Source organism: Periplaneta americana, chromosome 16 (assembly GCF_040183065.1).
Source record: "Periplaneta americana isolate PAMFEO1 chromosome 16, P.americana_PAMFEO1_priV1, whole genome shotgun sequence".
Lineage (NCBI taxonomy): Eukaryota > Metazoa > Arthropoda > Insecta > Blattodea > Blattidae > Periplaneta > Periplaneta americana.
Window position 1 is genome coordinate 188,159,046 of NC_091132.1, and position 21,691 is coordinate 188,180,736.

The 21,691-nt window shown below is 36.2% G+C and overlaps 1 protein-coding gene across 2 annotated transcripts in view; it reads right to left on the bottom strand.

Annotated features, from left to right (window-relative positions):
- The window catches only part of ASPP (Ankyrin-repeat, SH3-domain, and Proline-rich-region containing Protein), a 1,244,753-nt gene that overhangs the window by 930,494 nt on the left and 292,568 nt on the right, over positions 1-21,691 (bottom strand). For both annotated transcript variants that reach the window (XM_069815402.1, XM_069815409.1), the window contains exon 2: positions 16,810-16,960. In XM_069815402.1, coding sequence (XP_069671503.1) covers positions 16,810-16,960 — 151 coding nt within the window. The remainder of the gene's footprint in view (positions 1-16,809; positions 16,961-21,691) is intronic.

Genomic DNA, 21,691 nt, shown 5'->3' on the forward strand with positions numbered 1-21,691 from the left:
ATGCGAAGGCCGTAACCTCGTCACTTGATAAAACAAAGAATCAGCAATTTATTACGAGAGACAGAGCCGGATGTTGGCATGCAGCTCACGGATGAAATCTGTATTGTGATCCATGCTCTGTCTCTCCCATGCCGTGAGATCCGATTTTCCACATGGAAGTCGTGTGACTTTTAGAGTCCCAATTACTCGTACAAACAATGCAGCTCGTAGTTAGGCAGCTCTCATATTCTTACGTCGTTTCAACCGTCTTCCTTGAAACTAAAGTAACTTCGGGATTGTGAGGAACTTATTGACGAAACAATGTAGTGTTAAAATCCCCAAACACAGGATGGAAACTCAAGAGTCTGTTGTAGCCCTTTCGGTAGCTCTAGTGCTGATGGAGTTGACTCCAACAGGTATGCCTGCTCATGAACAGGACGGTCATTTTTTGCAATTTTATTCAGCATTACAAATTTTATTCTATCAAAACTAGATTACTGCTTTTCCATCTTTTCTACAATTTCACCTCATTCGAATTCTGCACACTTCAACACCAAATTACCTTTCGCCTCGTTTCTCTTACCTATACTCTAACCACGACGTAAATACCAGATAACTTATCTGTGGCGCGTTAAGTATATCTCTTCATAGAACATCTCGTTATTCAGCATCTTTTACAGTATCCACCTCGCGACAATGGAATTCCCTGTCACAAAGTATTAGGGGCTGCAAGACAATAAACACTCTTAAAAACAGCTTAAAAGATAACCTTCTTAGCATTTCACTCCAATCATACTTAGGGGAGAGTCGGGTAGTATCGGACAACGGGTAATATCGGACAGTGCGTTTCTTTCATCTACCATCATATGGTAGTACCTGAATAACATGGTTACGTTTCTCTATGCGACATCACAGAAACGTAACCATGTCAACAAGGTACTATCATCGTGTGCTAGATGAAAGAAACTCACTGTCCGATATTACCCGATGTCCGACACTACCCGACTCTCCCCTACTTAAACTATCACTGTCTACATTGTTACTCCTTCCTTTAGACATCATCCTGATAGTGCTGTATTTTCAAAATAGTGTCATAATAATCTCTTTCTATTATCTAACATTATTTGAAATATATTAACATTCTATGTATTTTAGCTTAATTCTGCTACATAGTTTGTATTTCAGTGTTTAATTAATAGTTCATAGTATTCTGTTGTTTAATTCGTAAATAACTCTTATATAGCCTACATGTAGCTCTTATCTAAATCAAATTGTTGAATTCTTTGTAAGTTGATACATATGCATGTAAACTTTTTGCTGGTTGAGTGGAAGAGAAGGCCTTACGGCCTTAACTCTGCCAGCTAAAATAAACCATCATCATTATTATTATTATTATTATTATTATTATTATTATTATTATTATTATAAAAATGAGGAAATTAAACGCAGAATAAATATGGGAAATGCGTGTTAATATTCGGTTGAGAAGCTTTTGTCATCCAGTCTGTTGTCAAAAAATCTTAAAGTTAGAGTTTATAAAACAGTTATATTACCGGTTGTTCTGTATGGTTGTAAAACTTGGACTCTCACTTTGAGAGAGGAACAGAGATTAAGGGTGTTTGAGAATAAGGTTCTTAGGAAAATATTTGGGGCTAAGAGGGATGAAGTTACAGGGGAATGGAGAAAATTACACAACACAGAACTGCACGCATAGTATTCTTCACCTGACAATTAGGAACATTAAATCCAGACGTTTGAGGTGGGCAGGGCATGTAGCACGTATGGGCGAATCCAGAAATGAATATACAGTGTTAGTTGGGAGACCAGAAAGAAAAAAACCTTTGGGGAGGCCGAGACGTAGATGGGAGGATAATATTAAAATGGATTTGAGGGAGATGGGATATGACAGGGAGTGGATTAATCTTGCACAGGAAAGAGACCGATGGTGGGCTTATGTGAGGGCGGCAATGAACCTTCGGGTTCCTTAAAAGCCATTTGTAAGTACGTAAAAATGAGTGTCATCAAGATAGCATATACTTTCTCTTCAAACGTTTTACTCTTTCCATAACACTTCGTCCTGCAACGCATTTAGAGAAAGTAGTGGCGTATGCAGAATTTTGTCAATATTACAATTGAAGGGTTCAGAGCCATAGTGGGCCAAGCGCCATTTATTAAAAACGGAGAAAGCAAGGGTTAAAGTTAAGTGAATACCATAGTTTTATGAAGATTTACACATCATTTAGTTTTAATGTGTATAATATTAGAGGAAAAAAAAAACAAAGTTTATTTATATATAACAATAAGAGAACATAGATACACGAACATAATTATACTATAGCTAAGACTATTATTATCAAATGGATATTCTCATGACAAATTAGAGGTAATGTAAATACCACTAACAAAATATTGTAACAATAATAATTCACAGACTGATTTTATCCTACTTAACAATTTTACTTAATGTTTTAATTTAGAACAATATTATCTAAAAAACATATCAGACTGTACGATGAAAGAGTAATGGAACGGAGAAAAATTCTCTCCGGCACCGGAATTTGAACCCGGGTTTTCAGCTCTACGTGCTGATGCTTTATCCACTAAGCCACACCGGATACAACCCCGGCGTCGGAAAGAATTGTCTCTGATTGAGTTCCAACTCTTGGGTTCCCTCTAGTGGCCGCCCTCTGCACTACGTCATAGATGTCTATGAACGTAGGACCGAAGTCCACACATGTGCTGAGGTGCACTCGTTATGAGTGACTAGTTGGCCGGGATCCGACGGAATAATCTTTTTTTTTCTTTTATTGGGTTATTTTACGACGCTGTATCAACATCTAGGTTATTTAGCGTCTGAATGAAATGAAGGTGATAATGCCGGTGAAATGAGTCCGGGGTCCAGCACCGAAAGTTACCCAGCATTTGCTCGTATTGGATTGAGGGAAAACCCCGAAAAAAAACCTCAACCAGGTAATTTGTCCCGACCGGGATTCGAACCCGGGCCACCTGGTTTCGCGGCCAGACGCGCTCACCGTTACTCCACAGGTGTGGACCCGACGGAATAAGTGCCGTCTTAACGTGATTTACGCATATCATATATATTATATTCATGTACCGATTATGATGTTTCCATGCAGATATTCTGCGTCATCATACGATGAAAGAGTAACGGTACGGAGAAAAATTCTCTCCGGCGCCGGGATTTGAACCCGGGTTTTCAGCTCTACGTGCTGATACTTTATCCACTGCATGGAAATATCATATGTACTTCGGTACATTGAAATAATATATGATATGCGTAAATCACGAAGTGATTTAAGACGGCGCTTATTCCGTCAGATCCCGGCCAACTAGTCACTCATAACGAGTGTACCTCAGCACATGTGTGGACCTCGGTCAGTACTGCTTACGCGCCCTCGGCTCTGTGTCGTGAACGGTTGGAAGTTTACTAGTAGAAGGGGGGTGGGAGTGAAGTACATTCCAAAACTCAGGTACAATAAAAATTGAAGTAAAAATAAAATGATGTCCCTGTATAATGATAACACGATAAATTATTGGGTGAAGTTGGCGCCACTCTTTGAAAGCAGAATTGGGAATCCTTTCGTCGCACTGAAAGAAATGTAGGAATCTTAATTAAAAGATAAATAGTAAAGATACGAAGAGCCTCTTTAAAAAATGTACACATTATCGTGAAACTAATGTTACTGAGTATAGGATTCTATCAAATAATTATTACTATAATGCCTGTATTAGAGTATAGTAACTACGTTGTGAATTTTATCAAGGGACATGAAATTATATAGGTTATGGTTTATTTACAAATATTTTACATTTTTAGTTTCATTACCAATTCTTATTATTGTGGGATTATTGTTAAATACAGTGAAACCGTTAAAAATCTTGGCATTTTTATGGATAGCGATCTAAATTGGAACACTCAAGTAACACACATTTTCAATATAGTACATTATGCAACGAGCCTATAATGATAGTAATTAAGAATCGAGTATGGATATTTATGAAACGAGCGCAAGCGAGTTTCATAATTTTCATACGAGCTTCTTAATTACCATTATAGGCGAGTTTCATACGACTTTTTATGCTCGACCATATTTCTAACTTGAAATTACCGGTATTCAGATGTATACATTTTATTTGTAACTGACAAGATCGGAAGTGACCTTGTTCTAGGTCGTGAATTGTGAGATGTGCGCAGACGCGAAAGTATTGATTTTTTCCGAGGAACAATAATGTCATTGACCTTGATGTAGTCCCCTTAAACTTGATAATATTATAATATTATAACCTTGATTATTGAATTCGACATTGAAAAACGAGATGACAAATTGAATTTATTTGAATATTATTTACAATTAACGCTAATTATTATAGTAACAGAACATAACCTTCTGCGACAGTATTGGATTTTCAGCCTCCGTGACTTTTCGCTAATTCTCTTTCGATTGCATATCCGAGAATAATCTATACTTGCGGTTTTATAACGGTAGAAAGCTGACCTGTCATTGGCTGAACAGTTGTAACCTGAGTCATCATTGGCTGAAAGACCTGACCTTTAATGAGTAGGTGTTTTTTAATGACATGCATTAAAGGTCTGCTACCAGGTGTATAATTACTACATTTCGGCATGGTCGAGTATAAAAATATTTTCTCAACTTCACTCCTTGTTCCATATGAAAGAATTTCTACCACTTAGTCTAAAAAGAATCTTATTCAGACGCTTGTAATGCCCCATTTTGATTGTTGACATTCCTTACTAACTAATGTAAGTTCACTCTTAGCTGAGAGACTACAACGTGTTCATAATGTGTGTATACGATTCATCTGCAATACTCGTAAATTTGACCATATAACACCTTCCATCCTGTTACTTTCATGGGCGCGTCTGAAGGAAAGAAGAACAATACATTCACTATCTCTTCTCTTTAGAATCTTGCATACTTCTACTCCGAATTATCTGTTATCGTGCTTTCAATTTCTTACAACTCTTCGAAACCGACATCAAGCACTTCTTTCTATCCCTCATCATAGAACGTCTTTATACTCATCTTCCTATACTGTAGAAATACCTCGCCTCTGGAATTCGTTACCTAATGACGTCAGGGACTGCGGGACTTTATCACAATTCAAACTTAAATTGGAAAATTTTGTCTTAGTTAATATTTTTTAGGTATTGCTAGAAGTATTGATTTTTTTTTCTTTTTCTTTTTAATCTAGATTAAAATTGCAAGGTTCTTGTTTATGTTAGTTAATTAGTTAGGATAGAATTAACTATGATAATTAATCACTCATTTAAAGTTTGTGTGACTGCAACCTGTGGATATTTTTGTGTGGCTTTACTTTGTTTATAATGTTTTTTTTTCTCTCTCTCTCTCTTTATTTCTTGTGTAGCTTTGCTTTGTAAATAGTATTTTTTTCTGTTTATTTCTATTATTGTATTTGTATTCCTGGTGTTGTGGAAGAGAAGGCTTGATGGCCATAACTACACCAGAATAAATAAATAAGTAAATAAATAAATAAATTCTCGAAATTAAACTAAATTCTGTTGAAACATGACTATTGTCAAAGTTTTCTATTTACAAAAACACAACGGTAAATTTTCATATTTCATCACAATGAGATTATTACTCTTCATGACGGTATTAATACGAATTCTAGCACGATGGAAATGATTATAGCTTTTATTTACTAATTTTTGGAGAAATTGAACACTACTGTAAACTTGAGCTGAGCAGAAGAGAAAGAATTGGTTAGGTTTTATTTACCATTGGGATCCACTTCGATTTCGTGACCAATAAAATTTACAAATAATTTAAAATTGCATTACATTTGCTGCTCAGAACAAACCTGATCTATGAATTCAATTTGGCATTAGAAAACATTTCTTTTCCACGAATTCACATCTCGGCTCACCATGACATCATACTATTCAATTTCACTACTTGCACGCAGGTTTTTCCTTGACATGTTTTTCAACAGTAATCTCACTAGACGTTTTGATTTATCTAGAGAAAATCAAAACTCGAGTGGGATTTAATTGACTATTACACGATTAGAAGAAAGTTATAAAGATTAGAAGTAACGAAGTACTCCAATACAATAAAATATTAATTGACTTACGAAAATACAACTGTCTTCAAATGTATTATTGTACCATCTCAACATTACAAATATTACGCTAGATGCATGCTAGATGGCAGTAGTGAGCAATGCCTTCTCGTCGAGAAGTTCTCGATCTATTATACACGATGGCAATGTTACTAGTCAAGAAGGCTTTGTTCATTCAGTTTCATTTTTATTAAAATGCAACATTCCACTTCAATTATCCGAATCCCAGTAATCAACGTCACTTGACAGATAATTTTCAATAAATCTTAATATTAAACAATCTCTGATACGTGACTATCCATAATATCATATAGCAGAAGCTATAACATAACCTAACTAATATACACAAGTGTTAGAAAAGTTTTAATTAACGACGATGACATAAAAAATAAACATGAATAATTTTAAAAGGAATAATTATTGAATGTACAATTTTCAAATTTGAATGTGGTTGGTGGTTCAATTGATGTTATATTGGACGTGTGCGTAATAGAAGTGGAACTCGTTGATTTAGGCCTACATGGTGTATTCAACTTATTCAGGATTTCCGAATGGTGCTCTTCATTTATTTGTAAATCGGATTTCAGAAGATGCATAGGTATGATCAGTGATTTTTATTAATTCTTGTTCTTGAATGCCAATGCGAGTCATATTTGAAACTGCTGTGCATCGACTGGAGTGGTTTGTAATTTGGCAAACAAAGAAACAAATGCTAGGGACGCGATAAAATTAAACAAATGCTAGGGACGCGATAAAATTAAACAAATGCTAGGGACGCGATAAAATTGTGCGATAAGCAGCCATGATTGGTTGAAATACATCCTTTCGTACCGTTTTATTGGTCAAAAGTAGTATGACGTAGTAAGAGTGTAATAGTCAGGTAAAAATTTCCTTATTTTATGGAATGGCTGTAAAACTCATTCTTTAGGACTTAAAAGTCCGTGGTCTCTAATAAGAAGATTGTTACCTGAAATCCGTAAGGAAATATTCAGTAAATACAAAAAATATGCTTAATTAAAATACAGCTTCCAAGATTCAAAAGTGGTAAATAATGTCATAAAGCAAGGCAGCACGTTTGCCTCGGAGAGTCGCTACGACGTAATATTGTTGCTAGGCAGGCGAGTTATTTCATAGGGGGAGAGAAAGTGTTAAAGAGAAAATTGGAACTGGTAGGCCAGCATCTGCTAGTGACAATTTGTATGTGAACACATTAAAGGCATTACTGGAGAATAACCACCGCTGAACGTGTAAAGTTGGAAATGCTGCTTTTGTGCGAGATCGTGCGTATTTGCTTGTTTTCCGCACAGAACCAATAAGCGGTAAGTGTGAAATACCATATTCAGTATTCCCAACGTAACACACACAACAATTTCCCTCTTCTTACCGCTTAAGCGCGACATTAATTTTACTGCTTTAGGCTTTTAACATATTATTTTTAGAGACGTTTAACATAGTAATAATTATAAATTGGAAACTTACCACTGCAATTTCACCTAAATTGCACTGTTAATTATTGTTTTTAAATATTTGCAAACATTAAGTAAAGTCTACTACTCCACGAAACTTATTGCATTCCTGATACAAGTAACATTAAGGAAGCCGTGAAAAAATTAACAAGATTCCAGATGGCGATGTTATTACTGCAATATGTTATATAAATATTGTTAAAATATTAAAATAAAAAATAAATCATTACATAACCTTACCGTTTGTTTTAAGTTCGCATTTATAGACTGGAGAAAAAAAAAAAGACAGATGTATATCACGGCCTGCTGGAGTATAGTAAACACAGAAAACATTTTATGGCAATAAAGTTGAAGAAAGATATTTTGGTTTTCCGAAGTTGCCGTCATTAAACAGAAACCAACATGGAGATTTCATTGCAACTAATTAGAAATTCGTCTTTCAGGTATGTAATAAACTATCTTCGCACAAAATAATGTACGATACACGAGCGGTATGTTTGTTTTAATGTTCTCGGAAATTAAAAAAGCTCAACTACGTTTCGCTTTTTCAATCTTTTCCTCGACCATGAAAACGTCAACATACCGCTCTTGTAACGTATATTACTATTACAACTCTTTACATCCTTAACAAAATTAAACATGGGAAAAATCAGCGCCGAAATCTCTTGAATACTCACCCATTCTGTTCACGATGCTAAACGTTGTCAAGTGGCTGACAAAGTAGTTAATTTACTCAACAGTTGGAACTGGGAAATTCTAAGTATTCTCCGTATTCTCCAGATATGAGTCCTTGCGACTACGACCTTTTCCCCTAAGATGAAAAAAACCATTTAGAGGGGTGCGCTTTAGAAACAGGCTATTTTAACAGCTGTAAAGCAGTAAATTAGAAATTTAGAGCAAAGTGGATGGCATCCGTCGCCTTCCAGAGATGTGACCACGGGTAAGTGATACTGGAGAAGATAGCTTTTAAGAACTCTAGGACTGAGTTTTGAAATGTTTACAATTTTAATTCGATTTATTTAATTTTTAACTGTTGGTTAGATGCAGTAAGAGTAAGGTATGTGAAAATTATAAGGTCAATCGGACTGATAGTTTTGAAATTAACCTTATTTTAATTATGCAAATTAATGAAACAATCAAAACGTTCCATGCGCATGACATTTAAATACGGCAAGTTCATATTCTTTCTTACGCACCCTGACTCACGGCCAATATTTTAACGGTGAAAAATTCATGATATCTAGGCCAGTCGAGACATTTTTTTAAAGTTAGACATTTATTCACGTTTTTTATTTACATAGTTCTTACTTTTAAGATAGCCTACTTAACATATATCACCATTAGATTTCAGATAATGCACGGACACGTACGAACATTTTCATTGAATTTGGTGGAAACTGCATGCACATAGAACATTTTGAACAGCTAAAAATGTAATTTCGAAAAAAAGGCAAATTTGTAAAAAGAGATACAATATACTGATATATGACGCAGGCCCACATAAAAATCGCTTTTGGACCTCAAAGAAGATGGAGAGGTAGAAAAAAGTCTTACTGTCAACTTTCTAAGTAACCAGGGAATATTTTCGTAGAAAAAGAAAAAAAAAAGAAGAAGGAAAAATATATATATATATATTTTTTTATATCTCAGTCCTAGTGTTCCTTCAGAAATGGAAGTATGCCAATTATGAATAAATAAGTTTTCTACCTTCATTAAAACTCTGGCACTAATTTTCAGTTAACCCATGTGTTTACACAAACATAATACTCTCTTTTCAGAGTCGGTTTAGCTCCTACGGTAGTTGTGTGTTGGATAATTGTTGGATTCATGGAATTGACTGTAATAGGTACTTGTGGCCAACACGATAATGCAGATTTCTCTGGAGAATGTTCCAATGATGAACCAATTTCAACGAGTTTCTGTTCTGTTAAAACGTTTCGATTAGGTTCAGGAATTCTACCGTTTAGCGATCCAATTTCCCTTAATCTAAGAACAAGTTATCTGCCTCTACTTGGAATTAGAACGCCAGGGAATCTCAACCTGAGTCGGATTACACAAAATGTTTCATGTTTCTCTCTCTGTTCCAGCGTCAACTTTTCCGCTGTCATTTCAATGGCCTAACAATCTCACGTCGTGTTCCACAGGAAGCAGGAGTTTCAGAAACCTCAGCCCGTACAGAAACTAAACTTTTAAGACTGGGAACTAAGAGTAGCTCAAGTCCAGCCAGACAGGGGACCTGAACGCGGTGACCTGGTGGCAGTGTTGCTATACGTTATTTTAAACGAAGCTGGCCATACACCTGCGACCAGGTCGCTAGGCTGAGCGTTTTTGCTGCGTTACTACAAAGACGCTCTACGTTGTTTGTTATGGAACCCGGCCAGACCTGTGACCTGGTCGCGGCGACCCAAGAAAAAAAAGTGAAACGGAAATTGCCGGGGGCGGTAATCTGCACACACGTTTCAGGTATATGACCTAAAAGAAGGTAATTTACACACATGTAATTTGCACACACCGATTTTGGATATGTAATCTGCACACGCAAATAAATGTCAAATGCTATGTTTTATTTAACGACGCTCGCAACTCCAGAGGTTATATCAGCGTCGCCGGATGTGCCGGAATTTTGTCCCGCAGGAGTTCTTTTACATGCCAGTAAATCTACTGACATGAGCCTGTCGCATTTAAGGACACTTAAATGCCATCGACCTGGCCCGGGATCGAACCCGCAACCTTGGACATAGAAGGCCAGCGCTATGCCAACTCGCCAACAAGGTCGACACACGCAAATAACCAGATAATAAATAAGGATGTAAATTGCACACAGAGCTACAATGGCATAGCCTATATTTCCTTTGAACATACTCACAATTACAATAGTAACGTATTAACCAATACTTGCTCGCTTAATGAATTCCACTCGGGATATATGCCCCTCATTAAAATCTTTTACATTTCCTCCTTAAGGAGCACTTATTTTTAACTTTTGCAGTAGTAGATATCTCCTGAATGTTCACATATGTGTCTATTTGAAATTCAGTTAACCTATCTGTAAAAGTATAAATATCTGGATGAGCAGAGTAAAATGTCTTGTTGAATCTAATATACAAATACGTACAGGCATTAATTAATTATACGCTGAAAGCTTTTCTGTTTTAGCTGCCCAGATTGAAGGAGCAAAGGTAGCGTCATCGTCTACATAGCTGTCTACTAAATAGTCACAAAAGTTATCTACTGTTCTCCAACCTGGAGATAAACCGTGAAAGGAATGTGCTTACTATTGCGTCATCTATTGGACCGAAGTAGATAGCTAATATTAGACTTATAACGTCAGTTTAAAAATCATGCGCTCTCCTGCATATGTTATTTCCTGTATGGAGGGTTTAAAAGACCAAGAGATTAACAGTGATCTAATTTTGTAACTAGGGTAGTATAAAAATGTGTTATGGTTTGTGCTGTGAGAGCTAGCCAATAGAGATACGAGTACCCACGTGTGTGACCTTATGACATCTTACGACATCAACATTCATTCACAGCATCAACCCGCTTCCCTTCATTCCCTGGAGACTTTCTCGTGGTTGGAGTACAGTAGTCTTTCATGCAGTACCTCTCTAATTCCATTATAAGCTGCGTAAGTGAATTGCGCTTGTCACCCGTAAAGGCTCATTCACAATGAAAATTAAACATAACGTAAGCGTTAACTTAAGAATATAAACGTTATGGTAAAATCAAGAAGTCATACCATCATTCACGACGGGAACATAAACATAACCGCGAACATACTTGGTAACCATGGAAACATAACAACGACGCCATTTCCTCATATCCTGTCGTATACTTCAGCGCTCCACGATTGTGTTCTGTTTGCAAATCATGTAAGCATTAAGCATGAAAGTTTGGAGTTTGAAAACTTTCATGTTAACGTCTTACGGTAATGTTTATGTCAATGCTTATGTGAGTCATTGTGAATGATCCCATTTGGTAGCCTGGGCGCAAACTTCTGTGTTTATGTTACGGTTATGTTTAATTTTCATTGTGAATGGGCCTTAACATTGGTTGACATTGCGTTCGATTTATATCATTTATTAAAAAAAGTAAAGCGAGTTATGCTATGTGTGTAATTTACATACGACCTCTACCACCTAGGTTTTGTTGTGTGTGCAGATTACATACCACAAGTGCATAGCAAAGTTATGGAAAAAAATATACCTGAAAAGTGTGTGTAGTTTACCTGCGCCCGAAATTGCTTCTAATTTCAGTTGCAGGATAGTGACTGGAGTGAAAGGACCAGTGTCACGGAATGAATAACATGATTGCCATTCATTCATTCATTCATTCATGTTCTGCCCAAGGGCAGATCTTTCACTGCAAACCCAGCTTTCTCCAATCTTTCCTATTTTCTGCCTTCCTCTTTGTATCCCCATATGATCCATATATCTTAATGTCGTCTATCATCTGATATCTTCTTCTGCCCCGAACTCTTTACTCATTCATCATTCCTTCCAGTGCATCCTTCAGTAGGCAGTTTCTTCTCAGCCAGTAATCCACCCAATTCCTTTTCTTCTTTCTGATCAGTTTCAGCACCATTCATTCTTCACCCACTCTTTCCAACACAGCTTCATTTCTTATTTTCTCTGTCCACTTCACACGTTCCATTCTTCTCCATATCCACATTTAAAATGCTTCGCTTTCGTTTTGCCGTTCAAATAGGGCAAATTGTTCTGTACATTCATGCTCGTTCGGTTTGGTTTGCTGTGTACAAATGCGTCTTAAGTTAGAACATTTCAGATGTTATACTCATTATCTACTGTATTTGGCTGGTAGTAAGTAGGCCTAAAAAAGAACATAATGTGAAATAAATAATATGTTTAAAAACATTTGTGCGAGATCGTGCGTATTTGCTTGGTCTCCGCACAAAACCAATCCGCGGTAAGTCTAAAATTCCACATTCAGTATTCACAACCTAACACACATAACAATTTCCCTCTTCTTACCGCTTAAGTGCGACATTCATTTTACTGCTTTAGGCTTTTAACATATTATTTTTAGAGACGTTCAACATAGTAATAATTATAAATTGGAAACTTACCACTGCAATTTCACCTAAATTGCACTGTTAATTATTGTTTTTAAATATTTGCAAACATTATGTAAACTCTACAACTCCACTAAAGTTACTGCATTCGTGATGCATGTAACATTAATGAAGCCGTTTGTTTTAAGTTCTCATTTATAGACTGAGGGGGAAAAAAAAAGACAGACGTATATCACGGCCTGCTGGAGTATAGTAAATACAGAAAACATTTTAAAGCAACAATGTTGAAGACAGATATTTTTGTTTTGCAAATTTCCCGTCATTGGACAGAAACCAAGATGGAGATTTCATTGCAACTAATTAGAAATTCCTCTTTCAGGTATGTAATAAATAGACCTCGGATTTTTAGGCTCGTTTAGCGTAGGCTGAAACATACGTTCTTTAATGCATCTAGTTTTAGGCAATATCATCGCTTGAGAGTTTCTCATATTGCATACATTTAGGAATTTTTACATAAAATTTTTGCACTCTATCCTATTCGAGCCTAAAAATCCGAGATCTAGTAATAAACGACCTTCGCACAAAATAATGTACGATAGACGAGCGGTATGTTTTCTTTCAATTCTCGGAAATTAAAAAAGCTCAACTAGGTTTCGCTTTTTCAAACTTTTCCTCGAACATGAAAACTTCAACATACCGCTCTTGTAACGCATATTACTATTACGGTATCATCTTCATTTTGCACTTTCTTCTCATGCTATGCCATCCTTCTATAATTGCTTCTGCTACCCCTATCCAAGTTTTCCCTTTCACATCCCCATTGCAGTAGTGTCGAAGTACAAGATGCCTCAAACTAGCAAGCTGTCTCGTTCGCGCAGGCGCATAGAGCACTTTTCCCCTACCACTGTCCGCCTACTGCTGTGCACTGTGGACTAGAACGGTACAGCTCAGTTCTAATAACAGTTGAGAAGGCTGCATAGGGAGGGTACATCTTGAATACATTGTCAAGCGGTCAACTTTTCAGATAATATGACTATACCTGGGTATCGGAGCCTAGGGGGGGGCCCCCTCCGTTAGCTCTACTATTGTTATTGCAAGTTATCTTGAACCTTCTGAGCGGGGACAGAGGGGCAGAGGGAAGGAAGCGCTTAACGCGGGTGGAGCCAACTGAGTTGTTTGCGCATGCTCCGCATCATCATCTCTTGTCAAAAAAACATTGTACTATTTCCTTCACTGCGTACCAGTAGTGTTACCATGAAGCAGCAACCACAGGGTAGTTATTATGGTGAAATCACACCACCGCGGAGAAAAAGTAACGCTGCTATCCACAGCGGAGAAAGAGAAATTATCGCAAATATAAAAAAATTAAGCGTTGCGAGGAGGAAAAATTAAACATATGTTTGCTGGAACCTCTTGCTAAGGAATATGAGAGAGCGGCTAAATACTCTGGCAAAAGTATTAGTTCCATGAAGAGAATTAAAAATAATATTGAATTACAACCGAATGAACCTCACACTACTCCCGGAAAGAATAGGTATGTAAAGTTTAGAAATTATTGCTATAATAGTTATGTACAATAGTGTGTGTACTGTGAACGACATAATGAATTATTGTTGCAAGTTATTATTTTCTTATACTTCTACTAAACATATTATTTCATTCCAGAATTAGACTTGTGTAAAGTTGAAGTGGACGACTTCGATCAATATGTTATTCGGGATACAATCGAAGAATTCTATCGTGTTCAGAAAGTAGTACCTACGATTAAGAAGATAATTCCGAATTGATGATGCCTTTGGCGAAATAATTAATTTTGAAACAAGCGATGATGGCAGCAATGATAGGGATAGGGATATGGATTGTGTATAATTGTAAATTAATGTAAATTCAAATAATAGGCCTGTAAAATATTGTTATAAGAATATGTACATATTAGCTGAAGGTGTAAGTCATGCAGGCCTATATAATGTATAGAAGTAGCTGTAGTAACTCCTCCATCGCCGGTCCCCAGCCCGGATGAGAGAGGAGTGTACACACGATTATATTTAAATACTTACTCATTACAGGTTAATTAAAGCTTGCTACGAAACTATGTTCTCCTCTCAAAACCGGAGTATCGAGAGATGATGTCTGTATTGAACCAAGTTCTATTGCAGTAGAGAGGCGTAAAGTGTAAGAACCAACGTTTTCTGAAAAGAGTCACGTTACCCGAGGGAGGGGCATCCTTGCCGTGTCGTTACGTTGATAAGTACACGCCGTACCGAGCAGTTCCAAAGACAGACTTAGGGGATGTAAGGTTCAAGATAACTTGCAATGACAGTACTTCTCCTCTCCAGGCAGCTTCCTAGTTTGAGGCATCTGTACTGTTGCATTTTTTGATCGAAAACTGGTCAAACAAACGCTTACTGTTACACATTTTTGCACGGCAGCACTCATTGTTGCAAAAAGAATATGAACTGACTGAAAGACAATAATATACATTCGGTGAAGTCACTTTCGTTTTAGCGGTTATAGAAATAAATTAAAATATACCTGTTGGCAATTTTCAATAATAATTTAATAAATGATAAATAATAAAAAAAAAGAAAAAGAAAGCATTTATTTTGTAAATTAGGCATTTATATTAAAAAAGGCAGAAAAGGACAACATAAAACTGTGACGTTTCAATCACAAAGGTATAATTTGTACAGATTTACTTTCAAAATGAAGATAGATTTAACACATTTAAAAGTTCCGGTCTCTGTTTATAATATTGCACAAGCATGTCGTAATTTCCACAAACATAATTTATCATTTGTCCATTTTTGCGAAAATTATTTATTTCCTAGCTTAAACCCTGACGTAAATGATTCATTACCTTACAAAAATCAAAGTGTTAGACACTAAACCAGTCATGTCAAACCCATAGAAGTAAGCGCGCGCTTTAGAGCTCAGGAGAAAGGAAAGAGACAGACGAAAGAAGATGCCATTTGGTCGAGCTATATTCAGGGATGGCCAGCACTGATCCAATAGATAAAGGGAAGAGAACTTATTAAAACTGTATCCATGGTAATTTTTAGATCTGTCTGAGAAGTTTAAGTGCATTATAAGAATGAAAGTTTTAATTTTAATGCTCATTTTTTACAAGTTTTATTATTTTTTTATTCAAAAGAAATATTTTCGCAACTTCTTTAATAGAAAAGTGAGATTTTCAAATATAGGCCTATTTATTTAGTAGCCTTACAGAATGCTTTCGTAAATCTAATAAACCGTAAATATGTATTACTGAAGATAGTGTATTGAAAATTTTTAAAATATTCGCATGGAAATTGTTTGTAAGGAAATGAATTAACAAAGCAACTACTGTTACATCATAAGCAAAAGATACGTGCCCATGTGTTGTAAAAATGTCAGCTCTATAGCTTCAGCAGATTTCGAGAAAATAATTTAATATTCTGATGATAGAAAGTTGCTCACCAATATCACCTTAAAAGCATAATGCGATAAGAGTTTTGTTATGGAATATTAGTTACACTTAAAACAGATACAGCACCTAGGTAACTTTGCTTTGTACTGTAATATTGTTTTGATTAGTTTATTGATTACTTTTATAATGTTAAAGGTACCATCAATATCAATTCCAACTTATCGTATCATATTCAGTCTCTTTTTTTTGGGGATATCACTTTCTTTAAGATTGATGCATTTCATCCATTTAGTACAGTATAGTTGTACTACTACGGAATTTATGTGAATATTCCTTCTTAACTCTCTATTATGTTATTAACATTTAAAACACAACTGCAATATTAAGGAATAGGTGTCAGTACTTTTGTTTTACAGACAATATAGATAATATCAAACAGAAAGAAGCCATACAAAAATAACGACATAAAATTTCACGTTCCGTTTGAAGTTTGTGCACCACTGTTTTCTGAATCCAACAGGTTCCTCTTTCCATACTTAGCGCTTGATGCCCGCGCACGACGTCAAGGTAAGAAAAATGCGCTTGCTTTGACATCACTGCCCTAAACCAAGGATAGAGAACGCCACCATAAGGAATTGACGATCAACTTCTGAAATTGATCAGGGTTATGTAATTAACTCTGAGCTTATTTTATGATACGGTATACTGATAATGATCCCATTAAGGCTCGACGACGAGCTAACCCACGTGTAGACTTATTCTGTTTACTTGAAATTTGTCCCGTATGACATGTTACTTACCGCCCGACTGCCAGGTCTCCACGAGGACGCAGGGCTCGTCCCCAGGGTCGCGGCAGCACTCGATCACATCCCTGCACGTAGTGTCGGGAGTGACGGGCACGTCGGTCACCACCGGGGGGTCGTCGCCCTCCCCGTACACCTGCACTATCATCTGCAAGAACAACACAACCACTTGTTATACGGGTGATATAAGTACAAGAACAATTTATATAATAATAACAATAATAATAATAATAATAATAATAACAACAACAACAACACTGGTATGCAGTGATTTTGTTACTCAAAAAAAAAAGTGTACCAACCCTAATTTGAGTCTGTTGATTACAGATCTGAAGTCTGTTTTTTTCTATCGCGTCACAATTTAAAATAATAATATTTTTAATTTTTACATTTTAATACATTTAGATCCATTTTATTTATTTTATTGTGGTTTTGCTACTGAACAAAAACAAGTGTACCAACCCTAATTTGAATGTGCTGATTACAGATCTGAAGTCCGTTTTTTTCTATCACATCACAATTTTAAAATAACAACATTTCTAATTCTTAATTATGATGTGTGACACTACGTTCAGGTCGAAACTGAGTGCTCTTGAACTTGAAACTTGGTACACATTTGTACTAGTGTCAACTAGGTGTTCAGGAAATTATCGAGCTCATAATTATGCTGAGCTAGTATGTAACATGCTTACAACATTTCAGAATCTGGGTTGTTCCCTGTCTTTAAACATGCCCTTTCTTCATTCACACCGTGACTTTTTTTTTCATCAAATCTCGGCGCTATAAGTGACAAACATGGTGAGAGGTTCCATCAGGACATATCAACGATGTAATCCAGGTATCAGGGTCAATACAGTCCGAGCATGATGGGTGATTTCTCCTGGTTCCTACAGCGATCAACCACATACGGAAAAGCAAAGATCTCAAGCACTTTTAACAGAGTTTTTAGTGCTTACTACATATTCTAAGTGTGTATTTTCTTATAAATGTATTTAGATGCGAGTATGTTTGTTTACGAAACGAGCGCAAGCGAGTTTAATAATTTTCATACGAGTGTCTTAATTATCATTATAGGAAAGTTTCATACGACTTTTTATGCTTGACCATATTTCTAACTTGAAATTATTCAGAAGTATTCATGTTATGGTTATGTAAGTGAGGAGTGGAACTGACCTGAACTGTGAGATGTGCGCAGACGCGAAAGTATTGATTTTTTTTTCCGAAACACGAATGTAATTTACCTTGATATAATCTAGAGAATAACATGAACATTAGGCTTGATATAACCTGGAAATTGATTTAGAATTGAAAAACGAGATGACAAATTGAATTTATTTGAATATTATTTACAATTAACGCTAATTATTATAGTAACAGAACATAACCTTCTGCGACAGTATTGGATTTCCAGCCTCCGTGACTTTTCGCTGGTTGTCTTTCGATTGCATATCCGAGAATAATCGATACTTGCAGTTTTATAATGGTACAATCAGTACAAAGGTGATTTTTCATTGGAACAACTGAATTATAATGAATAGGTGTACTTTAATGAGGTGCATTAAAGGGCTACTACCAGGTGTATAATTACTACATTTCGGCATGGTCGAGCATAAATAATATAATGTAACAATTTACAAAGAATATATAAACTAAGCTCAATTTATATCTCTGATTTTACGGTAAAGATATGTAATGAATCGTCATCATCATCGTCCTTGCAGGTATTAGACCTAGTGGTCTGTTACGGTCTCCGTCCATCTTTTCAGGAGGCGTCCCAAAGATCGTCTTCCATGTGGTATATAGCGGAGAATTTGTCTTGGGAGTCTGGAACGGTCCATCCTATTGACATGGTTAAGCCATTTTTGTCCATAGTGGTCGAGATGTTCATAAATAGGTGTAATAGCTGTAGCCGGCAGTCCTTCTTAGAAATCTCAGAGGCTATAAGGTAGCAACCCCACCACTGAACTTACTACTCCTCAGCTAGCAACCGATTAGTAGGACATTTATGTGCTTTCAAGTCTCCGAACAAAATAACCCCGACTGACAAATGAATAGTACGATTTAGAATTAATGTTACCGTCCCGTAACTCAAAACCTGACGTCCTATGACAAATGTGATTACAGATCTGGAATCAGCGCATCAATTTCAGTATAGAACACTTTAAAGTTCTTCAGTAGAAGACAAAAAGTTTTTTTTATTTAGACCAGTGTAATAATATCCCACATTGCCTTCGCTGATCTAAAAAAAAAAAAAAGCATAATACTCACTATATCTCAGAAGTGGATGGACGAGCAGTTCCGTGCATATTTCGCACCCTAAGGAAATTTCAAAATTAATAATATAAAATTTAAAATTTTCTTAATTATTATTGAGACAGTGCCTTTGAACTAACAGAAAATTGTTTACAACATTATTAAATTCGTAATTCAATAAATTTCACTCAACTGTGAGGAGGTAATTTCACGAAGGCAGTCGTTGCGGGAAATAGAAATGATCGTTATTATAGTTCCCCGATAATCACTGAATGTAAGAGTTGAGACAATGAGCATACGTCTTCTGATTGGTTGGATTCAACCATAAACTCCATTAACATACAATTAAACAATTCAGGTATACATATCTGACAGACCCTCGATCAGAGGATATTTGAAAATTATGTAATAAAATATTTAAGAGCCTCTTTTGCAAGCTCGAAGTATTCTTGCATTCTTTTGATCGAAAACTGATGTACGCTCTGCGAATATATGACATCAACTCGAATTTGAGTGACCACAAGGGTCCTGAATACAATAAACATGTACAATATAATGTTATTTCAAACATTAAAGAAAAAAAGTTAATTGTTGAAGGCAAATATAAGTGAATAAATTGAAATAAGATGATGATGTAATATTTGAAGAGAATCCTTGATAATATTTATAAGAATAGACATTACATAATCAAACGGAATGTGAAGTTCCTTAAGATAATTCCATGTAAATTTTGTAATAGAGCCTCTACTGCCAAACAGCAAACCAATGACATGGATAATAATCTCAACTGTGACATGCAAATCACAGAAACCTGCAGAAAAGTATATTCTATTATTCATGTGCTAAAAAGGATAAATGTTCATCTTCCCTCTTGCTTAAAAAAGTCCCTTGTGCAGACCCTTGTATTTCCCTATTTTGACTATGCTGACATTTTACTGACTGACCTTTCCAGCGACAACAAAATGAAACTTCAACGTGCTCATAATTTGTGTGTACGTTTTGTAAGCAATGTTCGTAAATATGATCATATTACCCCATCCCTGGAAGCAATAGGTTGGCTTAAACTAGATAAGAAAAGAAATTTACATTCACTTCTCTTTCTCTTCGAAATCTTGAACTCTTCTATTCCTTCGTACCTGTCGTCTCGCTTCACTTACCTTTCTTCCCACCACAATCTGAACACACGCTCTCGCCATGAAACAATACTAACAATACCATCCCATCGCACCTCCTCATACTCATCCTCTTTCACAATAGCCCTGCCAAGACTCTGGAACTCGCTACCTGCTAGCATCAGGGACTGTCGAAATAAAATTCAATTCAAACGCAAACTTACTAGGCACTTGGTCAGTAATTGAGACTCGTTCAGACATGGTTCCTTGTAAATAGTTCTTTTAATCTACCACAAAATATCTCAATATCCGGTAATTTCACCACTATAGAATTTTATTATTGTAGGTTTAATCTGTAATTTAGTAAATACAAAAATATTCTTTGTTCTTAACTTCTATGATAAAATGTCTAGCTTTCATTAATCAGGTATTCTTGTCGTACTTTAATTTTTATTGTAATTGTAATTGTAAATTTAATATTAATTGTAATCTTATTGTTCATGTTATAGTTGTAATCCCCTGGTAGAGGGGCAGAGAAGGCCTGACGGCCTTATCTCTACCAGGTTAAATAAATAAATCTAATCTAATCTAATCTAATGACAGACCATTGTTTAAGAGGAACGTTGTACTTTTGAGAAAGATACGGCAGACAAGGTTCATATATGGACTTCTTCTCAATATCAACTTCGGTGGCCTGATTTAGGTTCCTTTCGAAACGGATAGTAGGGTCAAGAACAATAGCCCGTTTTAAGCGTCCATTAATAGCAATAATGTCTGCCCGTCTAAAAGAACCATCTGATGATACACAATGTACTTCCTCGTGAATCTCCCAATTTAAAGTTTTTAACTACAGTCTGGATGACGGCAGCAGGTTGTGCTTAGAGTTCTGCCCGGTATTGCGCAAACTGCCGAAATATTGCTTGACATTTTTAAAGCATTGGTCCATTCTGAACCCCTTTCGATTGCTTACTCATGAGTTAGCCTTGGGGAGATCACTATAAACGATGACCCCTTTACCACGCAAGGTATGATTTGTCCAGGTTTGGAATGCTTCATTTCTTAAGTGATTACGAAGTTTACGATCTGACCAGTTGACAGCATCAATATGGTGATACTCAATTTTGACAGAGCAGAAACGTTTTCGCTTGCAAGGTTCCTAACATTGTGGAGATGGCAGTCATCAACACGGAGAAGAGTATTACAGATATTTATGTGTTGCACGTAAGCTTCCCAAGATGCTTTCATTACACTTGCTAGAGTTAATAGACAAACCAAGAGTAGAAAGGTTACTTTCTGCTAGACCAGGCCTGCACAAGGTTTGCGCTCTCCGAGCCGGCTCACAGCTCATGAGCGGAATGCAGATATTAGCTGCGCTCTGTATAAGGGTGGACTGGAAGAAGGGGTGATCTCGTACAAAAGTCCACAAAAGGAAATCAGTACTAGTAAGAGTGTTTATGAAATGAATTCCCGTTCAGTGTTTGCAAAACTATCTTGGACTATTATTAATTAATAAA